Source organism: Maylandia zebra, linkage group LG3, assembly GCF_041146795.1.
Source record: "Maylandia zebra isolate NMK-2024a linkage group LG3, Mzebra_GT3a, whole genome shotgun sequence".
NCBI lineage: Eukaryota > Metazoa > Chordata > Actinopteri > Cichliformes > Cichlidae > Maylandia > Maylandia zebra.
This window is the reverse complement of record NC_135169.1, coordinates 24,340,149-24,366,935: the sequence shown is the minus strand read 5'-3', so window position 1 is coordinate 24,366,935 and position 26,787 is coordinate 24,340,149. Positions and strand designations below refer to the sequence as shown.

The following is a 26,787-nucleotide window of genomic DNA, read 5'->3' as shown; positions in this document are numbered from 1 at the left end:
CAGCCAAAGGTTTGAAGCAACCACAGACTTCTGAATGTTCTAAATATAGGAGGATTGATAGGATCTGTGGAAAAGTACAACCTGGGGATTGAATACACACACCAACACAATCAGCCTCCTACGCTCAACAAATTATTTAGCAATCATAGGGAAGAGGAGAAAGCTGCTGACAACTTAGATAAGCTTGTTGTTACAGTGAATCAGCCTTTTTCTAGACAGCCTTGAGTAGTGTGCCATGAAAATGTGAATTCTGGCTGGTGTGACACTGCCCTTTTTTTCCCTTTTCTTTTTTTTTTTGGTGATTTTGCAGATAAAAGCATGAACTTGTCTTGTTTGGAGCCTGCAGTGGTTTCACTGTGGGACTCAAAGTTGGCAAATTCTGAATACTAAAAGTGACAGTTTCTTTCTTTGTTTAAGTTAATTTGATGCATAGCTGCTTAAAGAAGGCAATGCACCCAACACAAATCAACCTTATCAACCCAAATCTTTGGGAAAACTCCACCACTGCCTTGTCCCAGGTCCAGGATGAGAGAGTAGGACGGTTGGGCATGGGACCAACAACCGCACTCTATAAACAGCTAACTGCTACAGAAGCATCGATGACAAACTCACAGTGAAGCGCTGGCAGGCAGCAGTGGATGGCCTACGCTCCAGGGGGAGGCTAAGGGCCTAACTAACGTCATTGTGTCCAACTTTGCATGTACACTAGCAGCTGCAGGATCACACAAACATCAGGGTTTTGCCAGAAGCGGGGGGTAGAAATCACCATCTTTGTGGCTGAAATATCAAAGTTTCAAGAGACATCTACAGAGGGCGGATTGTCGATATATTGGGCAAAGGGTGTTGAATATGGAAGAGCCAGGCAAGAGGAAGACCACAGAGAAAATTCATGGATGTAGTGCAGGAAAACATGCAGAGGGTTGGAGTGACCTGGGAGTATAGCAGGGATAGGGAGGGATGGAGTCAGATGACCCGATTTTGTGACCTCTAAAGGGAGCAGCAGGAAGAAGAAGAAGAAAAGGACGAACACACTTACAGGAGCTTTCAGACATATGAAAATGCACAAAAAAGTTTAGGACCTATGTAATCCTTTTCTCAAGCTGTCAAATGGGCAGAGTCTTTGCCAGGTCAATTTTGGAACCCTGGGTCTTATGTTTGAATTTGCACTGTATAAAGAATAGAAAAACTTTACTTTTCTCATGTTTCTCTCTTCATTTTGTCACAATAAAAAAAGGACGTATTTCTGACCAAACACAACTCGAGACCTCCTGCCTTCAGGAATCAGTAAGGATACAGTTTAATTTTGGGGGGTATTGACTGAAATGTGCCTGCAGCACTGACTATTGAAAAATCCCAAATGCTTATTACTGATTTATTTAAAAAAGGGCCAGCTGAAAACACTTGATAGAGCATACAAGATTATTGCTTCCAGCTAAATTTTGACAGTCGACAGCACCTTGACAGGGATCCTCCTTCTTCCTTCTTCTCTGATCGGACAAAAAGTTTATACATGTACGTCTATTATATCTTTACATGGAGACTTGTAAGTCTTTTGTCCCACATGGCCTTTTCCCCCAATCCTCACAGTGGCTATCTGCTCCAAAATGCAGATACTGAGTTAAAAACAGGCTGTACTTTTAAGAAAATGCTTAATGGTGTTAAAAAAACTTTTTTGCAGGTATGACATATGTCTGAGCTGCCCGTATACATCGATTGTACGCGCTCGGTGTGTGTGTGTGTGTCCATCCAAGTATCTAAAAGTGCATAAGTGTGTGTGTCCTGGGGGAACTCCTGTCTCAGCCCTGTCCCAGGACCCAGGATCCTTCCAGAACACCGGGACCCGACCACCCAACAAACGGACCCGTCAGCGTGATTTATCGGCCATTCAAAAATCAGGTCACACACACAAACACACACGGACATATTGCACAAAGACCCGCACACACTCACAGAGCGCCAACATACGAAAGTCGACACAGGAAAATGAAAAATCGACCCTCGCACAAACACACAAGAAAAGATGCGCTCGGGCAGATGTGTACGCACCGACGTCACGTATGAAAGCTCGTTCAGAGCTTTGGGGGGGAAAGGAATGCTCTTTCTTTTGATATAAGAAGAATGGTGAGGAAAAACAAAGGAGGAGAGAGATATAAAAGAGCGAAGGAGCTGAATAACGCTAAAAGAGTCGACTGATTCTGATCACTGACAAAGGAGGAGGAGGAGGAGGATGGAGCTGAAGGAAGAGGACGAGGTAGCGGGCAGTGGGAGCAAAATGGGGAAAGAGCGGAGGAGAGAAGAGAGAAGAAGGAGGGGGGTAGCTGAAGTAAACATCAATGCCGGATGAATGCAATTTTTTCTTTTCTCATTCTCCCCATCTTCCCCCCTTCCTTCTCCTCCTCCGAGCGAGAGGACAAGAGGCACTGCATCATCCCGACAGGCGGAGAAAGAGAAGAGAGGGAGAGAGAAAGAGGGATTGTGACGGAGGGATAAAGGGCTATCCGTCTCTGTCTGTCACCTCATTCATCGTCCCCTGCTCCGTCCTGCCGGCCCATCCGTCATCCGCTGTCACACACACACACACACACACACACACACACACACACACACACACACACACACACACACACACACAAAAATACAAACACACACTTTCCACCAACTTTCACACACTCAACAACAACAAACACACATCAAAGGCGAGCACAAACTTTGACTCCCTCTCCGCCCTGTTTCACACATTCACTGGACTGACACACACACACACTTTCACAGCAACTATGACAAACACGCAGCAGCCAGAAAAGCCACACACAAACGTTTTAGTCGGGCTCTCCGCCCCGTTTCACACATTCAGCGATGACACAGACACACAAACGGCGCTTCAGTTTCACACACTCGGCGGCGACTCACGAACGCGCCAGAGCCTCGGAAACGGCGACGGCAAACACAAGTTTGCGTGCTCTCGCGCACGTACGTGGGCGCCGGCTTGCCAAATGCTTTTTTCGCAAAGTTAATATGTGACATCGACACACACACCCACACACACAACTTCGCCTAGCGTCCTGGATTCTCATCGGGGTTGTCCAGTTCTGTCCCCCGCTCTGTTTTTCCCAGGATCCAAAAACAAGACGCCCACAGCACACAATCGGGCCGCTTCCTGTACTCTACTGTTTCTCAGCATCCGGCTCGCGGACCCACTTTATTGCCACAGGGCGCAATATGAAGGCCGCTTCAGCGACGTGTGTTAGAAAGTCAGAAACTGGGCAAAAGAGACAACACGGGACACGTCACTAATGCTAAAACCAGCCCTAAACACTGGCCTTGATCCTGACAGCTTTATTGTGTGTTCCAACTTCTCATATACACAAACTGAGGCTGAAGTTGTTTTTTTGTGGTGTTTCTGGTGCTTTAGGCCTTTTACCGCCTGTGTCTTACCTGCAACAACTGGTTTTAACTGTTATTTCAGCTGCTGCTCTTTCTGATCATTCATTTGTGGGTTTTCAGCAGGGATCTCTGTGAGGTAAACCCAGTCAAAATGTGGGACACTGTCTATAGATGTGGTCGATATAAATATGTAAAAATGCTGCAGATTCCCAGATGAAGCAGAAACCCGTGTCTGCACCCATTCACTTACACACTGATGGCAGCAGATCACAAGTCAGCACCTCTCAGGGGCAGTTCTGGTTGTGGTGAAGTTGAATGTTTTTGTTGCTTTTGCAGCGTAATCAGAGAAATGTTATATGCAAGTTCATGCATCAATCAACTACAACACTCAGGTAAGCAGAATAAAGCTCACTATCTTCTTACACTTGTTGCAATGTTCTTCTGAGAGACTGCTGTGAGAAACCAAATCACTTCCAAACTGTTCAAAAGAACACACGAAAAAGGTGTTGGTGATTTTTTGCACATGTCGAGGAGCATGTCAGGCTACATTTCACTGTGTGTTATACTTGTATAACTATGCATGTGACAAATAAAGAACCTTGAACCTTGACTAGACATTCATTCAAGTCCACTGATCCCAATCAGAGCCAGTATGGATAGACGCGGATCCACGAAGCTCCCGCCCCACGACACCCAAAGGATGTGTGTGTAAAAGACTTCAGTGGCAAGGACTCCCAGAGGCCCTGAATGCAGGCCCAGACTGAACAATTTAGCAGAACAAAGGCAAACCTACACAATGTTAAACAGGTTATTTCAATTCAATTCAGTTTTATTTATATAGCACCAGATCACAGCAACAGTCACCGCAAGGTGACTTATATTGTATGGTGGAAACTCTTCAGTAATAGAAAGAAAAGCTAATCAATTAGGAGTTGAGCAAGCACTTGGAGACAGTGGGAAGGAAAAACTATTTCCACAGGAAGAAACCTCTGGCAGAACCAGGCTTAGGAAGGCGAAGCCATCCCCCTCGACCAGTTGGAGGTGGATGATTTATGATGTGTCTGATTTAAATCTTTGGTTGCATTCATGAAAATCTGTTAACCTCAGTTTTGTTTTGTTTTTTTGTTTTTGTTTTTGTGTGTGTGTGTGTGTGTGTGTGTGGGGGGGGGGGGGCAACGGAAGTTTAATTTTTACACTCTACAAAAGTGAGACGAACTTTTAATGTTTTTCTTTTAAAGCAAATCGATGAATAGCACACTGTGGAGCATCTCCATCATTTTGATGTAGAGAGATCATTACGGGAGATCTTCAAAGAGGTTAGAGGTTAAGTTAAAGACCCAAAACAATTATAGACAGAAACCCAACAATCCACTGGTCTCCAGTGAGCGAGCATTCGGCGACAGCGGGGACATAAAGAGTAAACAGGAGGAATCTTCAGATCAGGGTCTTTGCAGATAAGATGCTTGAACCTTTCACCACAGTAAAGCATCAGTTGTTCGTTACAACATTCAGGTTTCCCGTTTTTTCTCTCGAAACATCGTCACTTCCTCGCAATGAATGTGTGAGGAATTTGATGAGAGATAAGGCAGCAGTAGAGATATGTTAGATGTTAGAAACTTCCAGATAAACACAGTAAGTAAACAAAAGGGTGGAGAAAGCAAGGACGACTGGGATGTGGGATAACAAAAAAAAAGAAGAGAAAACGAAGAAGGAATAAAATCAGAAAACCAAATGAAGGGTGAAGATGAGGAGGGTTGAGGGGAGTGTGAGGGAGGATGGGAGAAGGATGAAAAGGACAAGGAAGTGGGGGGGAGGAGGAGGAGGCAGAAAAAAAAGATAGTGGGGTAAATAAAAAAATAAAGAAAAAAACACACAGAAAGAGAAAATGAAGGAGAGAGGACCACGAGGGAGACAAAGACCTACTTGTCTCAAGTCACTGAAGGCCAGAAGCAACGTGTCACCCTGGAAGCCTGCGACCGGGCCGGCTCTGGCAAAACCTGTGGGAAAATACAAGCCCGCCACCCCCAGTCCACCCCCGGAGAGAGGGAAGAGAGGAGGAGGAGGAAAAAAAAATAAGAGGGTGAAAAACAGAATAATAAAAGACCTGGTCGGATTTGCTATGCATCGGGATAGATTGGCAGACAAATGACAGCCTGGGGAGGAGGGGGGAGGAGGGAGGAGAGGAAAGGGGAGGGCAGGGTGTTAGAGTCATGTCGCTAGGTCTTGCTGAAAAAGAGTGTGTGCGTGCCTGTGAAAGTGTGTGTGTTTGGGGTGATGCAGACTTGGTGAAAGTGAAGGAGATAATGTCAGAGTTTTAAGGCTAGCGCGCGCGTGCGTGTGTGTGCGCATTGCTTGTACAGGGCTTAGCTGTTCGATTTTGAACCCAGACGTGAGGCCTGTGTGTGCGCGTCAGGGTCGTACGGAGTGTGAACTAGGGTCTTGGCGTCAGTTGGCTCAGTAAACAAGCCGAAGCGAGGGAACGAGAGGAGAGGAAAGAGGAGCGCCGTGGTGTAGAGAGGGAGCCAGAGCCAGCCTGTAGCTAATCTCTTTTACCTCAGGACACACACAGAAGCACAAGGCCATACACACTACAGCACTGATTACACGCCCGCCGTCTTCACTGACCCCAGAGACACACACACACACACGTCCTGCACATAAACTTTGAAGCCATCGCCTAAGCTAACCTTTTAAACGATTCTTCCACCCAAACTCTGTTCAACTTTCTCTTAATTTCTCCCTCTGCCGTCACTTAACAGGCACTGGTCTTGGCAGCAGCAACAGACCTATTACCACTCGCTCCCTTTTGAATATTTCAAATTAGTGACAAATCAAACCTGCTCTCTATCGCTCTTTAAGGGAAACGAAACAGGAAACCCATCACACCGGCTGTTCCTCCAGGCTTAGTGTTAGCAGACAGCAGTGCTTTGGGTACGTGGAGGCGCAGCCACTCGAGCAAAGCTTTCGCAACTTAAAAAGCCGGCCACAGCCCTGTTTCACACCACCTGTTCAACGTTTTCCTGCCCAATGCCGCTACACTTTATACAATCAGAGTAGCACGTTGGCTTGTTTTGTGCATTCAAACTTCCACACATCTTTTAACTTGCAATCATTGCTGTCAACGGACACGGGTAACATCTCTTTCACTACTAGTGATAACTGGCATGCAGTGCCAGTCAGGTCATTTGAACCGCCTCAACGAACCCTTTAGGGCACAGCTGTTGAACTCCAGGCCTCGAGGGCCGGTGTCCTGCAGGTTTCAGATGTGTCCTTGATCCAACACAGCTGATTTAAATGGTTAAATTAGCTCCTCAACATGTCTTGAAGTTCTCCAGAGGCCTGATAATGAACCAATCATTTGACTCAGGTGTGTTGACCCAGGGTAATATCTAAAACCTGCAGGACACCGGCCCTCGAGGCCTGGAGTTCGACACCCCTGCTTTAGGGTCTGCTCAAGTCCAAGTGACATAAATTTCATCATCAGATGAAGAGCACTAGTGTCCTTGTGGACATTCGCATGCCTACCTGTATTACAGGGCACCAGTTATCCATGCACTCCTGGATATCTCCTCAAGCGGACTTAAAGGAAGTACAATCTACGCCTAAGGTGGTGCACATCCACAAGAGAGGGGAGTCACTGTACAGCCAACCATCCATCCAGACCTCCACCCTAAGGTGTTTTCTTGTGTCTCAGTGGCTTCCCTGCTCTTTGTTGTTGGGTTCAAGAAATGGTCAGATTCTTGAAAATCCCTGATTCTTTTTGTGGTTTTCTTTTAGCGAGTAGATCCTGGAGGTTATAATACATTTATGTTCATCTCAAACATACATTTTAAATACCTGCTTTGAACACGTAGCACCTTCTACGTTTGATTCTAACTCCCACGGTTCATTTGTTTCCTCCTTTCATCTCTGGATGTATTTCCCTGTAATATTTATATCTTGTCTTCATGTCTTCGCTCCCTTCTTCACCTTTGAACACGTCAAAGCTACAGCATCATTTGTAGTACAAAAAAATGACTTAGTTCTTTAACCTAGGTGCCGTGGCTTGTGCGCTTTACAAAAATGACTGGCCCTCTACATGTCCATGCGCAAACTGGAAATGAACTAAGGCAGCTTGGCGATGGCTTTCGAGAAACTGACTCTTTCCTAACTTGTTCATTTTGTATTTTTCACCCAGCATATACAAGATAATGGGAAAGCACAAGCCTGCATCCTCCGCGACGCCGTTCCCAAAGCCAGATAAGTGGGGATGGTCGCTTCACTAAGGCCAAAACAAAAACGTGGCTCATAAATCAGGTTTCCATCCCGGATAGTTTTGAGGTCAGGATTACGGATGCCCCGTTTTTCATCCTCGACTTTAATGTTTTTCATTTTATTCTCACTTTATCCATCTCCATGCTCTGCTTCTTTCTCTTAAGCCCCATCCACACAAAGCAATTCACTCGACGGGATTCACTTTGTAGCTGCCAGCTGGTGGCTGCTGTGGATAAACTCCGGACGCTAGTTTCCCACCCTGTCACACGTCCGTCTACAGTACCCGTCCCTCCCATTGGCTTTGCTTCAGGGTAGAAATTAGTTTAACCAGTGTCCGTCCACTCTGTGGCAGCGACAGTCACTGACGGCCTCTGGTCAACGGCCCGGTTTGAACGCTTGCTGCCCGCTGTGCCATGCTCGTAGCTTCACACTCTCATCCTCAACTCTTTTTCCTTCTCTCCATCAATGCTCCTCTGCTTCTCTCAGAATCCGACATCTCCTCCCTTTTCCTCCCCACACTCCCCTGGTGATCGCATTCATTCATCTGTACCTTCCTTTTTCTCTTTATCCCTAGCCATCCTGAAATTCCTCCCTTTATTCAAACTCTAATCCCTCTTTCTTGTGCTCTCTTCCTTCACTTCCTCCTTTTTTTATTTAAACCTCACTGTTAATTTTCATTTAATCCCTCCTCTCATCCATGCTTTCTGCTCTTCCCTCTGTCCGTCTCATGTGCCCTCCTTCTGATTTTCATTTGATTAATTTCACAGCTCTTCCATTTAATCTCATTTTCTTTGTTCACCTGTCCCTCACCCGAAATCTGTTCTGTCCTTTAATTTTACCCACTCATTATTCCACTTTTTGCTTAAAGTTTTCTTCTTGTTGCTCTTGAACATTTAACACTTTTGTTAGTCATATTGCTGTTTTCACCGCACTCGTGCAGTGACTTTTTAAAAAAGCTTACATTACATTAAGTGTATTTATTTAAACACAATAAACACAATTATTTGCCCCCATTTCTTCCACTCAAACTGTCCATGCATCTTAAACTTCTCATTTCATCCCCCTTTCCCGTTCCTCTTCTTCCTTTTTTAGTACTTTCTCCTAATATTTAACCCCCTTTCCCATTATTATAAGGCATTATTCTGTCTTGCATTTCCACTTAAATTTTTAACTCATCTTCCACTTTCCTTTTCTTCCATCCATCTACTGTACCATCAGCTCCACTTTTTTCCCAGTTTGACTCCCACCCCTCCCAATCCATTCTGAAAAACTAACTCTGTAACCTGCTAACCCCTCCGCAGCACTGCATGCATGTCACTGCACATCACATCACCCACACGCTCTCAGTGACTCTAAGAACCTTGATCATGTAAAAACCGAGCCAGCGATGCGTCTCGCTCTTTCATTCCCTGCCCGCCTTTATCTGCAAGCTCTGCATCTTTGTGGCTCCGAACCAAGGAGAAGGAGGAGGGACAGGAAAGAAAGAAATGAGGAAGAGAGGGGGAGAGCCAGGAGGATGATGGGAAGGAGAGAGGAGGCTGGAGACAAGGAGGAGAGTAAGGAGACATTCGAGGAAAAAAAGATGGAAGAGCAAGAAAAATTAAGGATTTTTAGAGAAGGGAGTATCGAAGATGCTTTCCCTCAACCATGCAATTGGTTGTTCCATAGCGCCCCCTGTGCTCTCAGATGCAAAGTGCAAACATGGCTTACTTCCAGCTCATTTCATAAAAGCGGTCTCGTGTGATTAATGTCTTTGTGCGACTCCAAGACTTTTAATTCAAAGAAAAATGCATTTCATGTTAAGGAGATGTGCCTCCTCACTTTCATTTGGGCTAAAAAGTACATGTGTGCACGTGTGAGTGTGTGAATGAAAAACAAAGTGGAACAAAGAAAAAATGAAAGAGAAAGAAGAAACTGACAAAGAGAACGCAAAGAGGTGAAGAAAACAGTAATCTGACAAAACATTTCTCTTCGTAATTCGTGTGTCAACATAAATCAAACGTCCAACCATAAACTTTGTAAAGTTTGCAGAAAAGTAACAAACGATCATTCTGAAGGAAAAAAACAAAAAGACACAAAACCTTTTCACATATTTCTGTAAAAAAAAAAAAATGCTTCAACACAAAAACCCACTAATGAAATGCCCAAACATTTGCACTGCGACACTCACTCTCGCACTCCTTCACGTCGGTGTCGAGCTGGTGCAGAGCGCCCATGGAGATCTGTCGGACCTCCGGGTCAAGCAGGAGCTGCATGAGGGACGTGGAGATGTGCTTACAGGACGACATGCACGCAGTCTGCGCTACTTTACCCTGAGAAAGAGCGAGAAGACACAAGGAAAGAAGAAAGGAGTGAAGTGAGGATGCTGCATTTTCTTCTCTTGATTTCTAAACAGAAATGTAAAATGTGTCGTTTTTCACTGCTAGACTCAGCTCTCATATCTCATAACCAATGTGCATCAGAGGTTAATGAGGGTGATCTCTGCCTGTGCAGCTACAAAATGTGCCCAAAAACTAAACACAACTCAAGTGTGTGTGTGTAGTCTCAGTGACAAGCTGTGGCCTCGTGTTTGACCTCTATGACTCCATACCAACAACATGAAGCAAAGAGATGAAAAGGGGGAAGAAGTGGTAAAGGGTTTTTTAAAAAAAAAAAAAGGTTATGTGAAAGAGCAAAAGTTCAGTGGGAACCGAGAAAGAAAAGGGGAAATCTAGAGCTTGAGAAGATGATTAGTTTTCTTGTAATCTTTAAATAAACAATTGGTATGACTTAATTCCTCTTTCCTGAGTACCATCAACATAATTTTGACGAGATGTTGCTTTGAGAGAACTACTGAGAAAAAAAAGGGGAAATCAAGTCTATTAAAAGATCATCTTAACCTTGTAAACTCTGAGTGAAACGCCGAGCAGAGGAAGTTTCCCTGAAAGGCCTGATTACACATATTAATCCTGACGTGACTTTGATGTGTCCGGCTGACACCAACGCACTTTAGGGGTGATTAATAAGAAACGCGGGACCTTTCATTTCAAGCCCTGCATATTTAATTACCTTCATTAATCACACAGTGAAGCTAAACACACATGTATACATGCAGCATGTGCAAATACACACACACACAACATTTATATTTGTGTGAAACATGAAGGTGCTGGTGTGAACCTAGTGTTTATACAGCTCTAATCACACATGTGACTCTGTTTCCTTGTGTCGTTTGCAAATATTCATACACAGCGAATAAATTGTTGATATCTTCCTGCAATTGTTAGCGTGCATTCGATGTCAAATTAATTGAATTTTAGTCGTTTTAGCTCTTTGCGCTCCGTTTAAAGCAGACTGCAAGTGTTTTCATCTGACCTGCCAATCAAAGGAAGGCAAACCAACACTGTGAGCAGTTATACTCCCACTTTCTTTATATGCTGATTAATTCAGAGTAAATTCTCATAGAAGCCATACCATGACATAAAAAGAAGCAAAACTCAGGACATTTACCCCCTGACCTCCCTGAACACATAAAACATTATGCTAAAACATAAGGAATCACAGCTAGCAGATAGACGATGGTATCAAAACCTACTTTGAACAGCCGGCAATCACACTGTGACCCAAAACACACAGCAAGTTTTCCCCACTGAATTCTCAGAAACCAGATGAAACATCAGGGCACCAGTTCCTGTTTCTATTCCTCTACGCGCCGTAAACTGTTAACCGTGACCGATATATCAGCGGGGGCCGTTAGCAGCCACATGCTGATAAATCTGTATCTGCATTTATAACGGCTCAATTTGTTCCTCCGCTCGTTACCAATACAGATATTTGGTGATTTAAAAATCCCATGTTCCAATATATAGGCTATTTTTTTCCCCCTGCTTGCAGACACACGAAAAATAAACCCTTCCCCAGCGTTTGTGACATGAAGGTAAAATTTAGCTGGACTTCACTGCATACGCAAAAGATGCTGCACAAAAAAAAAAAATACAGGAAAATTATTTTATTTAATTCATATGTCAGGAATTATTTAATCAGTAAGGATTTTAATCGGGGCTACATAATCACATTATAATAATAAGTTCCTATAAACGGCCCAAATTACACCCACAGAAAATCCTTGAGCACATCTTTAAAAAAAAAAAAAAAAAAAGACAACACAGCAAACACCTCAAAGACACTATCGAGGGCTGTCCATGGATGTTCCTGCAGCATGATTTTGTAGAGGGAAATTAACTGGCATCGATCCTTAACACATCAGACAACCCGAGCAGCAATTTCAGCAGCAGATCCCTTCAGCCTCGCTGTATGACGACACCAGAGGTCGTTCCTTCCTGCTCATCAGACTCTACACATACTGAACTGGACTAACTGCACTCCATCACTTTTTGTACACCACAACGTACATGTGCACCTACAATACCTGTAAAATCCTTTTAGTAACATTAGTGTTAATTTTAACTCTTTATTTATCCCTCCATTTCTACATTTCATTTTATACGGTTGCTTTGTTGTCTGTTTTGGCTGTGTGTACGCTGCTATGACAACTCAATTTCTCTCCAAGATTGATAAAGCTTCTCCAAATGCAAATTTAAGCAGTTCTAAATGTGAGGAAGTTACTCCTTTCATTTCGGCTTTTGGATAGTGGTTCATGGAGAAAAAACCCTTTTCTTTTCTCCGAGGTTGAAAACAGGAGACACTCACTTTTTAACTAGTGCTCGTCTTGTGTTAAAGTCCCATCAAGTGGCTTTTGTTTCCTGCAGCGAAGGTAATCACAGAACCAGTTAACCTAACCAGCATGTCTTTGCACCCTGATGCAAACGTGAAAACTTGATTCAGAAAGACTCAAATTCAAACACAGGACCCTCTTGCTGTGAGGGGACAGTGCTAACCACCACTGTGCGAATGCTCTCATTTGTATATATTAAAAAAAAAAAAAAAACAGAAGCATAAACACATTTCTAATCATAACTTTAAAATCAGCGTTGTTTTTCTGCACACTGTCCACGCAATCTGGCGTCTAGACTGGGATGGAAACCTGCAGCGAATGTCCAAGCATTAATGAATGTACGAAACAAGCAGCACAGCACATTCATTATCCTTTCAATTGATCCCCTAGTAAAAATCCTGAGTAATGGCTGAGCTCCCAGACTTTTCCTATGGCTGAAAATACCCTCCCACCGATTCCCAAATACATCCAGGAAATGTGAAATTAAGGAAAAACAAAACAGAACATTAACAGACACATTAGTTAAAATTATTGGCTGTCATTAAGCAACGATTTAATCAAGACATTATTTTTATTTTAATGACACACTTTAATACCATTTCCTCTGTTTTCCAGGCAGCAACTCAACTCACTGCCGCTGTAATAAAACTGTTTCCCCTCAGAGATCCATAAAATTCATCTTATCTTATATAACAAACCCGACAGCAGCAAGAAAGAGAAAAGAAAAAAAAAAAAGATCTAATTGTAGCAGCGCATGAACTGAGATCCAAGTCAGGAAAGAGTCTGGAGAGCCTTCACCTCACAGGGAAAATCAAATTATACACAAGACACACACGTGCAAGCACATATGTTTGAGAAACACACACCTACGACTGGCCGGATATCCTCCAATACGACGCTGACCTCTGAACTCTGCGTGCACACAAACACAGAATACAGTGTTCGCACAACCTCGGGGGTCAATTATCATCGGGTGAGACCGAGCGTGAAATGAGCTAATTCTATTTACATGTCCTAAGCAAGGAATATCTGACACACACACACACACACACACACACACACACACACACACACACACACACACACACACACACACACACACACACACACACACACACACACACACACACACACACACACACACACACACACGTCTTTCTGACAAAAATGGCGTTGCCTTGGACTTCAGTACAGACAACTGGGAACGATTAGCCTGAGGCACAGTGGAGAAGAGGAAGGAGAGGAAAGTATAAGATGGGAAAGGAAAGGGGGTGAAAAGAAAAGGTGAGGGAAAGGGTGGAAGGTTGGGATTAAAAAAATAAATAAAAGCAGTGACAATTGAAGGGAAATGTGGGAAAAGGAATGGAAAAGAAAGAAAGCATGAGGAAAGGTAAGGAATGACTAGGAAAGAAAAGATAAAGGCAGGAAAGAGAAGACGAGCACAGGTGACAAGGTAACAAAGGGGGAAGGAAAAAGTTAAAAAGAAAAAGGGTGGGAACAAAAACAGAAGAAAAACAAAAGAAAAGCTGCTGAAAAGTGACAAAAGGAAGAGCAAAGTAAGAAAGGGTGATGAAAAAAGAAGGAAAATAAGAGGAAAGAGAAAAACAAGAACAGGTGAGCTGGGGAAAGGAGGAAAGGAACCATTAGGACAGCTGGAAGATGTAAATTTAAATAGATGTGATCAAAGGAAGAATGAAACTGGTTGAGTACTGGTGAGGAAGGAAGAAAGGGAAAAGAAAACAAGAAAAATGTAAAAGAGTGAAGAATTGAGGAAATGCAGGTAGCAAGGTGAAATAAGGCAAAGATGGAAAGAAGGAAAGAAAAGAAGAGGATGCAAAATATGAGGGGAGGTGAGCAAAGGAAAGGTAAGGTGAGGACAGAGGAATAAAAGGAAAGGATTCAAGAACATAAATATGTAGAGAAGAGGAGGTGGGAGAGAAGTTAGTAAGGAAGGAAGAGAGCCAAGAAAAGGAAACTAGAAAAACAAGTGATGCTTCTCCTCCATCCTCCCACCTCCATCCCTCCTTCTAACTAACGAGAGACGTTCATCAAAGAGCTCATTAAAATCTACTCAGCGCCTAACGGCTGAACAAATAGACCGAAAGAAAGAGCAGGCCAGGTGGAGGGAACGAGGTGAGGGGAAAGGATGGGGACGAGACTGGTGGGGTCAGGCGGAGAGACAGACGACGGGTGGTGGTGAGTAATCAAGAAAGAGGAAGGAAGAGGAGGAAAGCACAGTTGAAAAAAACCAAACATCTGCTCGTCCCACTGTTCAGGATATGAAAATTCACCTTCAGGTGCTTTCGCACACGCATTAATCTCCGACGTTAATATTTAATCGTTTTTATGTGCGGGAAACCTACAAATCGCTCTACGCTGTGATAAACCTGCTGTTTGCTTCCTTCCAACAACTAACAGCAGAGAAAGTGGAGAAAGGCCTAGTGTTGCTTCACTAGGCCTGTGTGAGGGGAAATGATGGGTATGTGACACATGCTAGTGCCACATTAACAATAACACATCCAACTGTGAGTTTGACCACCTGATATCTAATACTTATGTTCACAGTGCTAACACAGTGCTAACTGCTAACAGTTTCCATCTAGTCAGATAATGTCCACCCTAAATGCTTCCATAGGAATTAAGGAGGTAAATAGCAGCCAGGTCCTGCTAATCAATGCATTTAATTAACTGATCATCAGCAGATGTGAATACCTCTATAAAAGGTACTCACAGTACACAATGCCGCAATATTCCCAGGAACTAGCCCAAGTACTACATCTGACTCTAAAGGGCTCAGTTAGCATGGCAAATGTTAAAGTTTGTGACACTACAATTAAAATGTTTGAATGGATTGTCAGCAGAAAGGCCCTGCAGCACGGCTTAGGCTTGCAAAGTTGCATATGAACAAACTACAAGGCTTCTGGAACAATGTCCTTTGGGCAGAAGAGACCAGACTGGAGATGTTGGGCCATAATGCACAACAACACATCTGGAGAAAACCAAACACAGCATATCAGCAGAAACACTTCATACCAACTATCAGCACGGAGGTGGAGGCGTGATGATTTGGACACCTTGCAGTCATTGAGTAGGCCATGAATTTCTCTCTAGAAGAAGTACTCTATAGCAAGAATGTTAAAGTCATTTTACATTGTGAGCCACATACAGAGCCAGACCAGTAAAACTCCCCAATGTCTGTCTGTGACTGTAAATGCATTTAACTACACATTTAATTCCCCAGAGGTGTTAATATGAGGGAAAGAAGTGTGATTTCAACAGCATGTCTCAGTTTTTCTACACAAATAAAGGTGTAAAAATACAGAACAAAGTTCTGGCTGCTCATATATTTCTATAGTAGAAAGACTATCTACTACTTCACTTTAGTATAGTATGAATGCCTGCGGAGGAGATCTTTATCAATAGGAAAAGTTGTAAAACCTATGAAAAATGTTCTAATCACTATGTACTTAACTGACAAATATACATCTGGTGTCAATACTAGAGACACAGTTATTTGATCAACTGTGAATATAAAATTATATTAAGAGCAAAGCTTTAAAGCCCCTAAAAGAATCTTAAAGTAGTTTTTTTTTTATTTTTTATATCTGGCTCATGTTGATTGTCAGCTTCCAGCACAGCAAACTTGAGAAGAAAGTGTTCAGGTTATTCATGGTCTTGCTTTGTGGGGGTAAATAAATGTGTAAGTGTGGCCACATGTATTACTCCAGCAGTGACTGAGGCAGAACAGGTACCTGAATACAGGCCAAATAAACACAATGATTTTCCCTTCATTTAATCTTAGATCGTGTTCAAGCTAAATTTAATCAGTTACTTTTAATAAAAACATTCATGTTTATGGATCTGTTAGAAGCACCAGAGCCTCACGTGTAAAAGCGTTCAGCATTATAGACTCATGTGCAACTCCCCCCTTTTTTTGGACAGAGCTTGTTTTTGAAGTGCCCCCATCTGAATTCAACTGCAGTCTCATAATGCTAAAAGCAGGTTGAGTTATAAACACAACAGCACCGTAAGTCAGCGCTTCACAACGCCACAAACGTACTGATTCACAACTCCTGGAACTGATTCGACATGGTGTATAATATGCTCTCTGTCCATCCAGAAACCTGTCAATCATACGAACAGCCACGCAGCGCAGCCAAAAGTCAAGAGGTGGGATCACAGCAAAAAAAAAAAAAAAAAAAATGACACTGCAGGGCGACACCCGGCTGTAGTGCTTCTTCACCTAAATCTGCGTCTGGGGGATACGAGATTGAGCGCTCCGGGTAAATCTGAAGGGTTACAGGTGCTTATTCTGATTAATGACCTGAAAAAAATACTATAAAAGGGGGGATATACTGATGTGTCTGAGACCGTGCAGGGCGCAGGCCCAGGTTAAGGCTTGTGGAACAATCACAGATTTCTGCACCAGGCAGGTATTTGTTCATGTCACTCAAGAAACACCACAAAAATGAAGTCTGGACTTTTGTGCATTTTTGTGAGTGATTTTTTCCTTCTTTTCTTTGACTGTAACCTTGACACACAGACACACAGATACACAGAACCAATGCAAGCAGCTTTACTTCAAGGACTACAAACCACATTTGATCTGACAGACACCAGGGTTGGAAATTTCTTTTGTCTTTTGAAGCGGCTGGTAAACACATTCTTCACATTGGCCTTTTCCCTTTGTTTCATTAGAGCCTGTTTTAGAAATCTGAAGAAAGTGAGTACCAGACATCAGGCTTGGGCGGTATCCATCTTTTCATACCTTCCTGACATCACACAGGGTGTTTTTAATGGCACACAGTGGCCTTTGTGCAGCTTTTGTACGGTTGTCTTTGTACACCACCACAGTGTATTGTAAATGAAACATAATCAAAATATGTGATTGAAGTGCTGACTTTTAGCTTTAATTCAAAGGGTTTTACAAACATTTTGTATCAACTCTTTGGGAATTACACATTTTTTTCTGCAGTTGTTCATCTTTAGAGGCTCAAACTTAATGTGACAATTGACGGGTGGTTTCATGGCCAGGTGAGATATGTTCTCTTGTGATTTTGTGATAAATGAAGCAGATATGACATCTGAAGTTGATTCTAAATGTCGAGTTTGTATTTATAGCTTTTTACTATAATTTTAAAGCTGACCGCCGTTAAGCGAAAAACACCCGAGTAAACCAATCAGCGAAAACTTCAAAACTGTAATTCCCTGGACTTTGAACAATCATCTATGCACTGCCTTTAGTAAGTCCAGAATGGGGCATGAAGACATCACCTCGGCCTCTCACCCCTTCTTTAGCTCCCTGTCTGTTTTAGAATTGATTTTAAGATTTCATTGCTTACTTTTAAGGTTTTCAACAGACTTGCATGTTTGTATCAGTCTGAGCCGTTTCACACTGATAAACCTGTAAACGCTGCAGTTATCTTACCAGTTCCTCTAACGCACGCCTAAAACCAAGAGGTGATTGAGCTTTTACAGCAGCAGCACCAAATCTATGGGATAATCTACCTCTCCGTATCCACACAGCTCAGACAATACACTCGTTTAAATCTTTATTCGCCTAGGCATTTGGTTCCAGTGCAGCATCCTTAGATTATTGCATTTTGTGTTATAAATTTATTTTATTTTTATCAAATGTTATTCATTGTGTTTTAAATGTTGTGTTTCCTGCTCAATTGTTCTGGATTTCAGTGCAATGTTTGATGGCGCTATACAATTTTAATGTACAGCACTTTGGTTACCTCTGTTGTTTTTAATATGGTATATAAATAAATTTGACCTTGTGCAGCAGCCAAACGGCTCATTGTTAAAAAGAAATGAAGGCACTGGCCAGCTGAGCTACAGCAAAAGGCCTGAAAGACCAGAAAATACAACTAAAGTGGATCACAGATTTATTTCTGTGGTTATGAAAATAAACCTGTGTATCACTGTCAAGATCTGCAATCAGGAGACGCTTATACAGAAGCTGTACAACAAGACGCAAATCACTGGCTACACTAAAGACCACAATGGTCAGATTAGACTTTGCTAGAAAACATTTAAAACATGTTAGACAAATGAATCCAAGATTAACTTGTACCTGATGGGAAAAGAAAAATACAGATGACAGAAACAGCTCGTGATGCAGAGCTATACTATGCATCTAACATGGTGAAGGCTGTGTTATGGTGTAAGCGTGTATGGCTGCCAGTGGAACTGTGTCACTAGTGTTTACTGATGCTGTAACTAGAGATGGACCGATCCGATATTACGTAACGGTATCGGTCCGATACTGACCTAAATTACTGGATCGGATATCGGAGAAAAATAAAAAATGTAATCCGATCCATTAAATATCACGAAAGCACCTCACAAAACTTGCAACACGCCGTAACTCGCCTCAGAACGTCGGAGCAGTATGCATCACGTGATAGAGCAGCTGTGGCATGCGGGACCTGTCGGTGGTCTGGATAGCATTTGGAGCTTCGCTAGCAACCCGGCATGTCATCTCCGACAAAGTTATCCCGAGAGAAGTAAAGCAAGTGTGTAAGTCCATCTCTGAATGTTTGTAAAGCATTCCCACGTTAAGCTTAACGAGCGACTGCCTCTCGCTCTCCTGCTGCTACTTCAATCGTGAAACTGCTAATGATCAGCTGATCGGCTTTTCTGTCGTGAGTCTCTCTTGTTTGTTTTTGGTCCACTTTGCACCAGAAAGAGGAAACCAGCGGCTGAACAACAGCAGCACGTTTAAGCTTGATAAGCTGTTGTTAGGATTTATTTAATATTACTTTCTACACCAGGATCTTTTTCTACGTAGCTGACGGCTGGTAACTGTGCAGGGGCAGATCTAGCAAAGTTTAGCCAGGGGGGCCGATAGGGCATTAACAGGGAAAAGGGGGCACAAAGACATACTTTTCTTTCTTATTCTCATTTAAAATGTCTAGCTTTTAATAAATAATTATCTGACACCCAAAGTTTTAATCTGATGTAAAATGAATAGAAGTCAATTACTGTATATAGTAACTGTTAAGTCTAATATATACCCTAGTAAGCTATAGTACATTTTCCTTTGGGAAGGTACCATCTGTGCAGTCTGCAATTTTGTTGAAGAAAGATGTTGAATCTATTTAATATTTCTTGAAAAATAATTGATTTCTGTGCATTTTTTTTCACACTGCATCAAATTAAGGTTGATTACGTCGATTAAGCATCATGAGGTGGAGCGTGAGGGGTGGTTCCCTATTTTTTATTTATTTATTTTTGTTGTTGCTGGGAGTTGGAACCCTATTAGTTAGGTTGCTTAATATTTACGCTAAGTACTCTTTAAAATACCAGAATAGGGAGGATGGTGCAGGTCTAAGTTTATTAGATTGATCAGTATTGCTGAACTATGAAATATTTTTTTTGTATACAGGTATAACAGAATAGCTTTAGTGTAGTTGTTGTTTTAAACTTGAGTATGAACTTGCAGACTTGCAAAATGCAGCAAGATATTTTAAAAAACAGTTTTGTTGATTAAAAAACACTATATCGGATTCATATCGGTATCGGCAGATATCCAAATTTATGATATCGGTATCGGTATCGGACATAAAAAAGTGGTATCGTGCCATCTCTAGCTGTAACTGCTGATAGAAGCAGCAGAATGAGTTAGTAAGAAGCGATTCTTTCTGCTCGGATTCTACTAAATGCTGCAAAACTGATTAGACAGAGCTTCACAGCGCAAATGGATAACGAACCAAAGCATAAGCTACCCAAGAGTTTTCAAGGCAAGGAAAAGGACATTCTTCAATGGCCTTTTGTTTCTATGTTCTGGCATTTGTTGTGAAGCAGTTTGCAATAAATATCACACAATTTATTTATTCAAATAGAATAAAATTCAATTAATTAGTGCTCCGGACTAAAAAACTAAAAAAGGAAAATGCTTGAATTTCACTCAGCAAAGCCGACACACACTTCTTGGATCGTCTGTACCACACAGCAAGCCATAAGGTTAGTCAGCTAACCCATTGGACAGTGGAAAAGCTGGGTGCTTCAACTGGGAGATACACCAGGGGAAGGAACACAGCGAGTTTTTCCCAAAGAAATGCTCAGTGCTTAAAACAGAATAGGTTAAGGTGATTAACGAGCATCTTTCACATTACACTCTGACTTTAACAAAATCAACCCAACAGTCAGAAACAACCTTCAGCTGTCTCTCATTGATGATGATAATGATTACGATGGGTCTGTGTAGTCACCACACCAACACTCGTGCATGTAGAAGGACATTGACCTGTGCCCTCGTTACATAAGGAGGTGTGACATTAAATCATTGCTTGACGGATTTATAATGAATCTCGGAATAATATTATTAATTTATTGAGTCAATGAGGAATTTATACAATAACTCTTTGACCATAACTGATCCCTGACATCATTGTCCATGTTTGATCTCCAAGTCTGTGTCCTCAACAGAGTACAAAACAACTTTTTAAAAGCAAGCAATCCGCACAGCTTCTTCCTTTCGGCCTGTTTGGCTGCCTCACTTTTATCAACTGGACTAAACCCCCAAATACTCCCAAGTTACTGGTTACTAACTTGCAATTGACAACTTTCACAGCTCACTGAGCTCAGCTGCTTGTCCACTGACAGAATCTGTCCTCTTTAATAGAGGACTGTTGGGGTTTTTTTGGACAACGTTGAAGGAAATTACATAATTTCCTCAGGACAACAAAAAAGTCATGCTGTGCAGATTTGTAAATAGTCTTCTTTACTAATACACATCGATACCGCCCAAGCGTACCAGATATGCTCTAGTCAAGATTGGATAACTCTCAGATAGAGAGTTAAATATCAACTGTTTATACACAGTTATAATACATAACAAAGGTTTCATACTATGACTGAACCTACAACAAAATGACAATTTAACCTGCCAAAATATGTGGTTCAGTAGTTGAAACAAACAGAATTGTGCCCCCATTTCCTTCCCTGGTTGGGACAGAGATAACACCGATTCAGGCAAACGTGCATCACTCTCTTTTCATCTTGCATGCTGGTCGATGCGTTCTAGTGAGGAGATTTAAGGTCAGGGTTGAGGGTTAACAAGGTGAGTCAGGGGTTTGTAAACATCACTCCATCACAACAGCAGCCCAGATACTCACCGGTAAGGTAGCGTGTTCTATGGGTGTTCCCTAAAGCAAGAAACATAAACCAGGATATTTAGCACAGGGCAAAGCATCAGAAGTCATGTGTTCTTAATGGAAGGAAAAAAAAAAAAAAAAAAAAAAAAAAAAAAAAAAAAGAGTGGAAGGAGTATATAATGGCTGCCTGGAAACAATCCTCCTCAATCAAATCACTGCAAGGACATTGGCAGCTTTTTCTACCTCAGTGTGTGTATATATTACACACAGGCCCTCGAGATGAAGCTAATCTGGCTTTAACTGGCACTTTGTGCAACGTGCTGAAGCACCACGCAGATCTGGTGGACACAACGGCGGCAGCAGTGGCCAAAACATCTCAGAACACTACAGAAAAATGATCTAAGTGCCCATAAACCATAAAACCGAAGTTTGCTCTCCAATATTCATGTGACTGTTTTCACTCCAGAGGACTTTTCACGTCGTCCCCCTTCTGCTTTTAAAATTTGAGCCCAATTCGATTATGATCCTTTTTCTAAGTAGACGTAGTATTAGTCTTTGGATAAAGGAAACGCTTTCCTTTCTAGGAACTGAAACTGAGGCATGAGACGAATAAGTGTAATCTTTCCTGTGGCTGTTCAGGAAATATGAGCCAAGTACCTTTAGAGCTTTTACATTTAATACTAATAGGTTTAGAGCTGTTTAAACAGCTGACACAAGCATGTGCAAAAATATAGCGAGCTGATCGCTGCAGGAATGTTTCTGTAACATGCTGCTCCTTCACTCCATAAATATCGGATTGGGGTTCGTATGTTTGTGCTGTTTTCAATGTCCTTACTGTTGGCTGCATAACATCCAGGACTTTATATTTGGATGCTTTATTTCCTTCCCATTATCGTCCATCAAACAGTCTGCTTCAAAGCTTGGAAATGGTGCAATATATTAAAAAAAGGATCATTCACAGTATTCCATCAAAGTAAAATCCATGAGTGGGAAGCACTGCGAAGCCCTGAACTTGAGTTCATGAGTTGAAGCTGGTCTTAATTTGGCTGATGATCTAAGGTCGTCCAGAAAATTGTGGCTTTGAAAGTGTATGACAGTCAAAGTACAGGAAGTCCGTAATAATCTAATTTAATTAGTTTAACAATTTAATTCAGATTGGCTTTCAGTACTAATACTAGAAGCCATTAAAAGTGTTTTAGATGTTATTTTGTGGACTTGGAGAAGACATTCAACTGCATCCCTCAGTGAATCCTATGGGGCTTAATAGTTGATTGCACAGTATTTAGGTTTCATGTTATGTGCCATTTGGTCCATGTAAAAATACAGGGCTTCACATTGCCACCAATAAGTTACTCATACTGGGCTCATAACGTCTATGGACAAAATTTCAGGCACAGCTAAAGATCAGAGAACATCCTAAAGATCACGTCTGCTTCCTGCAGATGATGTGGTCGGCATGGCTTCATCAAGCAACGACTTCCAATTTGCACCAGGATGGCTTGACTGGGATGGGAATGAGCATCTGCAAGTCTGAGGCCACAGCTGTCAGCCAGAAAAGGGTGAAGTGCTGGTTCAGGGTTGAAGATCCAAGTATCTAGGTGTCTCGTTAATGAGTTGGGGAAAGTGGTTAGATGGACCTACAGTGATGTGCTGGAAAAGAGCCAGTTGAGCTGGACTGGACCAACTGAGACGCTTCCTTGGTGAGGGTTTTTGGGTAGTGTGCAAAACTGACGACACACTCTGGAAAAATCAACAGAAAGCATCTTTTGGCTGCATACCTTTGTACCACCCCAGAAGTAGGAGGTTTAGATATCTCTTTTAAATGCTGCTGCTCCCTACTCGCATAGACCCAGACACACAGTAGGACATGAATAAAGGGGCAGTATAAACGTATTTGTTAATTTATGCCCCTATAAACCTGTTTACGCACTTTTGTAGTATCCAATTCATTTCTGTGAAACCTTACTCTTTCACACAATCACCTCTTAATCTAGGAGGTCATACCACCCAGCATCATAGGTTCATAGCATCTGATCTGCTTAGGAGGCCCCACACTGGGTGTTAACGTGTGTGTGATGGGGTCATGTCCAGGGCTTGTGGGGGTGCAGAAAAAGCCTCTTAGAAATGCTAGAAAACACTTGGTGCATACATGTGTGGGTGCTTATGGCCTTGTGACCCTCTGGGACTAAATCTGCGTGCAAAATCACCTTAAAGCTAATGTGTGTGTGTCCGTGTGTGAGTGTATTTCTGTGTGTGGTGTGTAGGCTCTCAAATCGGTTTGTCTGCTTAAATGATCAAAACAGCTGATACAAAATCCAATTTCAGGCTTTAAAATTCAGTTTTTGTTTGTCATTAAAAGCTGAGCGGGTTAATCCCATTTTACTTTTTAAATTAACCCAAAACAGTAGATTCAGAGTGGGAACAACATAGCTGGGATATTAAGCTCTGTCCGCTTTTCTGCTCAGCATGCAGTACAATGCCCCTCTATTTTCTTCAGTTCCTTCTGAAGGCTTTGTATAAACGATAAACGTAGCGAACATGATGCCATCCACACATTTTGGCCGTTACCATCTTGTTTACTTGAAACTGAAAAGTGAGCGTATTTGGACAACAGTGCAGTGCTGCGACATTAGCACTGATTTGAGGTTTGGCTAGTGAGAAACAGAGCAAACACTGGACCCGCTGCTTCTACAGCCCTGTCCAGTTACCCTCGAGTAACTGCCCGTCTCCTGGCATCTCCTCTGCACTCTTGAGACTGTGCAGGGAGACACAGCACACCTTCTTACAACATCACGTAAAGTACTAGAGAAGCTGAATATCTGTGCAACCTGAATGGGCTTCAGGCGAACTCGTGCTACTAGTAGTGAAAAAGCCGCTAACAATAAGGAAAGTTGGAGGGGAAAATGGAAAGAGCAATGATGTGTGGCCACCATCTGCAAACCATTGTCTTTTTTGGAAGGATGTCCTGTCGTCGCCTTTCCAGTCACTGCTGTCACTTTTATTTGCACCAAAGCAACTAAAATGGATTCACAATGGCTTCTGCTTCCTAGTGTGGGACTGGTATGCCTGAACTTTAACCCTACTTAGTGTAGGTTTCACTGTCATGATCAAGCATTCCTTTCATTTTCTTTGAACAGTATAATTATTTCTTTCCACTTTAGAAACACTTTAAAATGTGGAAAATTGCGCTGTGATATCCTGACCTGAAGTGTAATGTCATTAAAGTTGGGCAGCAGCATCACCAGCCTGAGTCTGTATATAATCGAGTGGTCCTGACCCAACCAGCTCACCCTTTAATAAGCTTAGCGGAGCCCATGTTAACGACCTAACCTGTAACAAGCTGATCCTTTAACGAAGTAAAGCAGATTGTGCTGCCCTGTGATGCGTCATGCTAACACGAAGCGAGACGGACAAATGAACACAACGGCACACTCAGAGTAAATACAACACGTGTGAAACACAGTGCTACTAAACCTCCTTTTTGTAATTTAGAAACATTTCACATTAATCTCACAGGGGGGGGCGCTGTGAGGCTGTTTTATGATGACCTTAGGACGACCTCATGTCTTGGGCACAGGAAACGATATTCCTCTCTTCCTAGTGAGATCGATTCTCGTAATGGTGGCCAAATTCATAGCAGAGCCCTAAACGAGTTCAGTTTCATGATCATTAATATGCAAATTGTTGTCACAAATCGATCTGTGGCCATGACTACTGTTCACAGAGAGTTGGGGACAGCTGCAAGCACAACACTGGAAGACTGTGAAAGATGCTGTCTTAAGGCCTCTCTGTGTTGTACCGTCTGATTAGCAGGCGGTTGTTTCATCTCTCTGATAAACACTTTAATGACCCACATATTGTGAACACTACAACATCCACCATACCTGCTGCTAAACCGAAGCACGCTGTATACACTTAGGATGTCAACTTAGTTCATTCTGGCCAACAACACCCGGACCCCAAGTTTTGTACATTTGTTTCTGTAGCAATTTGAGATTCATCTTTAAAAACTTTTTAAGAAAGCTTATCAATTTTACTCCTCACTTTCATTTTAAAACATTACATTCTCGTCTTCTTTTACTTAAATTCATTTTAAGTTATAATTTAATCGCTGTCTGCTGTAGGACAGCACGATAATCGTTGTTTGCACAGTTTCATCACAGAAAGAAGGTCCTGGGTGCCTGAGTGGGTTGTCTCGTGGTACTCTGGTTTCCTCCCACAGTACAAAGACATGCAGTTAGTGAGATTAGGTTCACTGGTGAATCTAAAATGTAATCTTATGTGTGGAATGTGAGTGTGAATGACTGTACGTCTCCCTGTGTTAGCCTGCGACAGACTGGCAACCTGTCAGGGTGTACTGATCTCGCCCTGTGGCAGCTGGGCTGCAGCCCCACAACCCTGACCTGGATAAACTGGATGGAAAATGGATGGATGGAGCACTGTTATAGTTATTTAGTTCTTTATATTTGCAGGTGAGATTTGCAGATTTCCTTAGTTGTGCTGAATGGCTCGATTCTCTGTTCTGGTGTTCCAATGCTGTAAAGTCTATAGTGTGTGTGTGTGTGTGTGTGTGTGTGTATGTATTCATGTGTTTACTAACAGGCAGATTGGTGAAGACACTGAAGGTGCTCTTAAGAAAAGCAATCAGATCAATCAGGTAGTCGCTGGCAGCCAGATTCTCGCCTCCGGGCACCGCAGCCATCCAGTCGTAATCAGCCAGCTGCAGGAACTGGTCAATCTTTGCATTCAGGCTGGTGTAGATCTCTGCCTCTGCAGCATGACGAGCATCCTGCGAGAGAAGATTGTAACCAACAGAGAATTTTAAAAAAGGAAAAGAAAAAAAGGAAAAGTATCATAGAATTTACAAACTGGAGACACGTGCGTGCCTTCATGTTGCAGACAGACAATGCATGGCACGATAAACAAACTGTGTGGAAAGGAGGAAAAAGAAAGGAAGAATGGGGGAATAAAGAAAAAGTAAAACAGCTGGGGAGAAAAGAGGAGACAGAGGAAGAAAGAGCAGCCTTACCTTAAAGGTGGAGGTGCCGTACAGCTTGGTAGCATTTACTGTGTCAGGAGGAACATTGGTTATGTTTGATATGAACTCCTCCAGGAAGTGGCAGCTCTGCTCCAGGTGAGTGGTGTTAATGATCACCTGCACCAACTACACAAACAGGACAGACATGTAGCCGGTCATCTTTGGATTCTTTCTCCTTTTGTTGTGTAGTTCTTTTTCCTCACATTTTTTCACAATGTGTCATCTTTTGCAAGTGGAACATATTGAACAGTTCAACTTTTTTTTTCCAGCATGTGGGCAATTTTTCGATGAAA

The 26,787-nt window shown here is 42.4% G+C and overlaps 1 protein-coding gene across 3 annotated transcripts in view; it reads right to left on the bottom strand.

Annotated features, from left to right (window-relative positions):
- Nucleotides 1–26,787, bottom strand: part of exoc6b (exocyst complex component 6B) — a 130,527-nt gene that overhangs the window by 34,745 nt on the left and 68,995 nt on the right. For 2 of the 3 annotated variants that reach the window (XM_004561120.4, XM_004561117.3), the window contains exons 17-21: nt 26,486–26,620; nt 26,057–26,245; nt 21,478–21,507; nt 9,809–9,950; nt 5,308–5,381 (exon numbers count right to left, since the gene is read on the bottom strand). In XM_004561120.4, coding sequence (XP_004561177.3) covers nt 5,308–5,381; nt 9,809–9,950; nt 21,478–21,507; nt 26,057–26,245; nt 26,486–26,620 — 570 coding nt within the window. The remainder of the gene's footprint in view (nt 1–5,307; nt 5,382–9,808; nt 9,951–21,477; nt 21,508–26,056; nt 26,246–26,485; nt 26,621–26,787) is intronic. The other variant, XM_004561119.4, reaches the window with a different exon arrangement.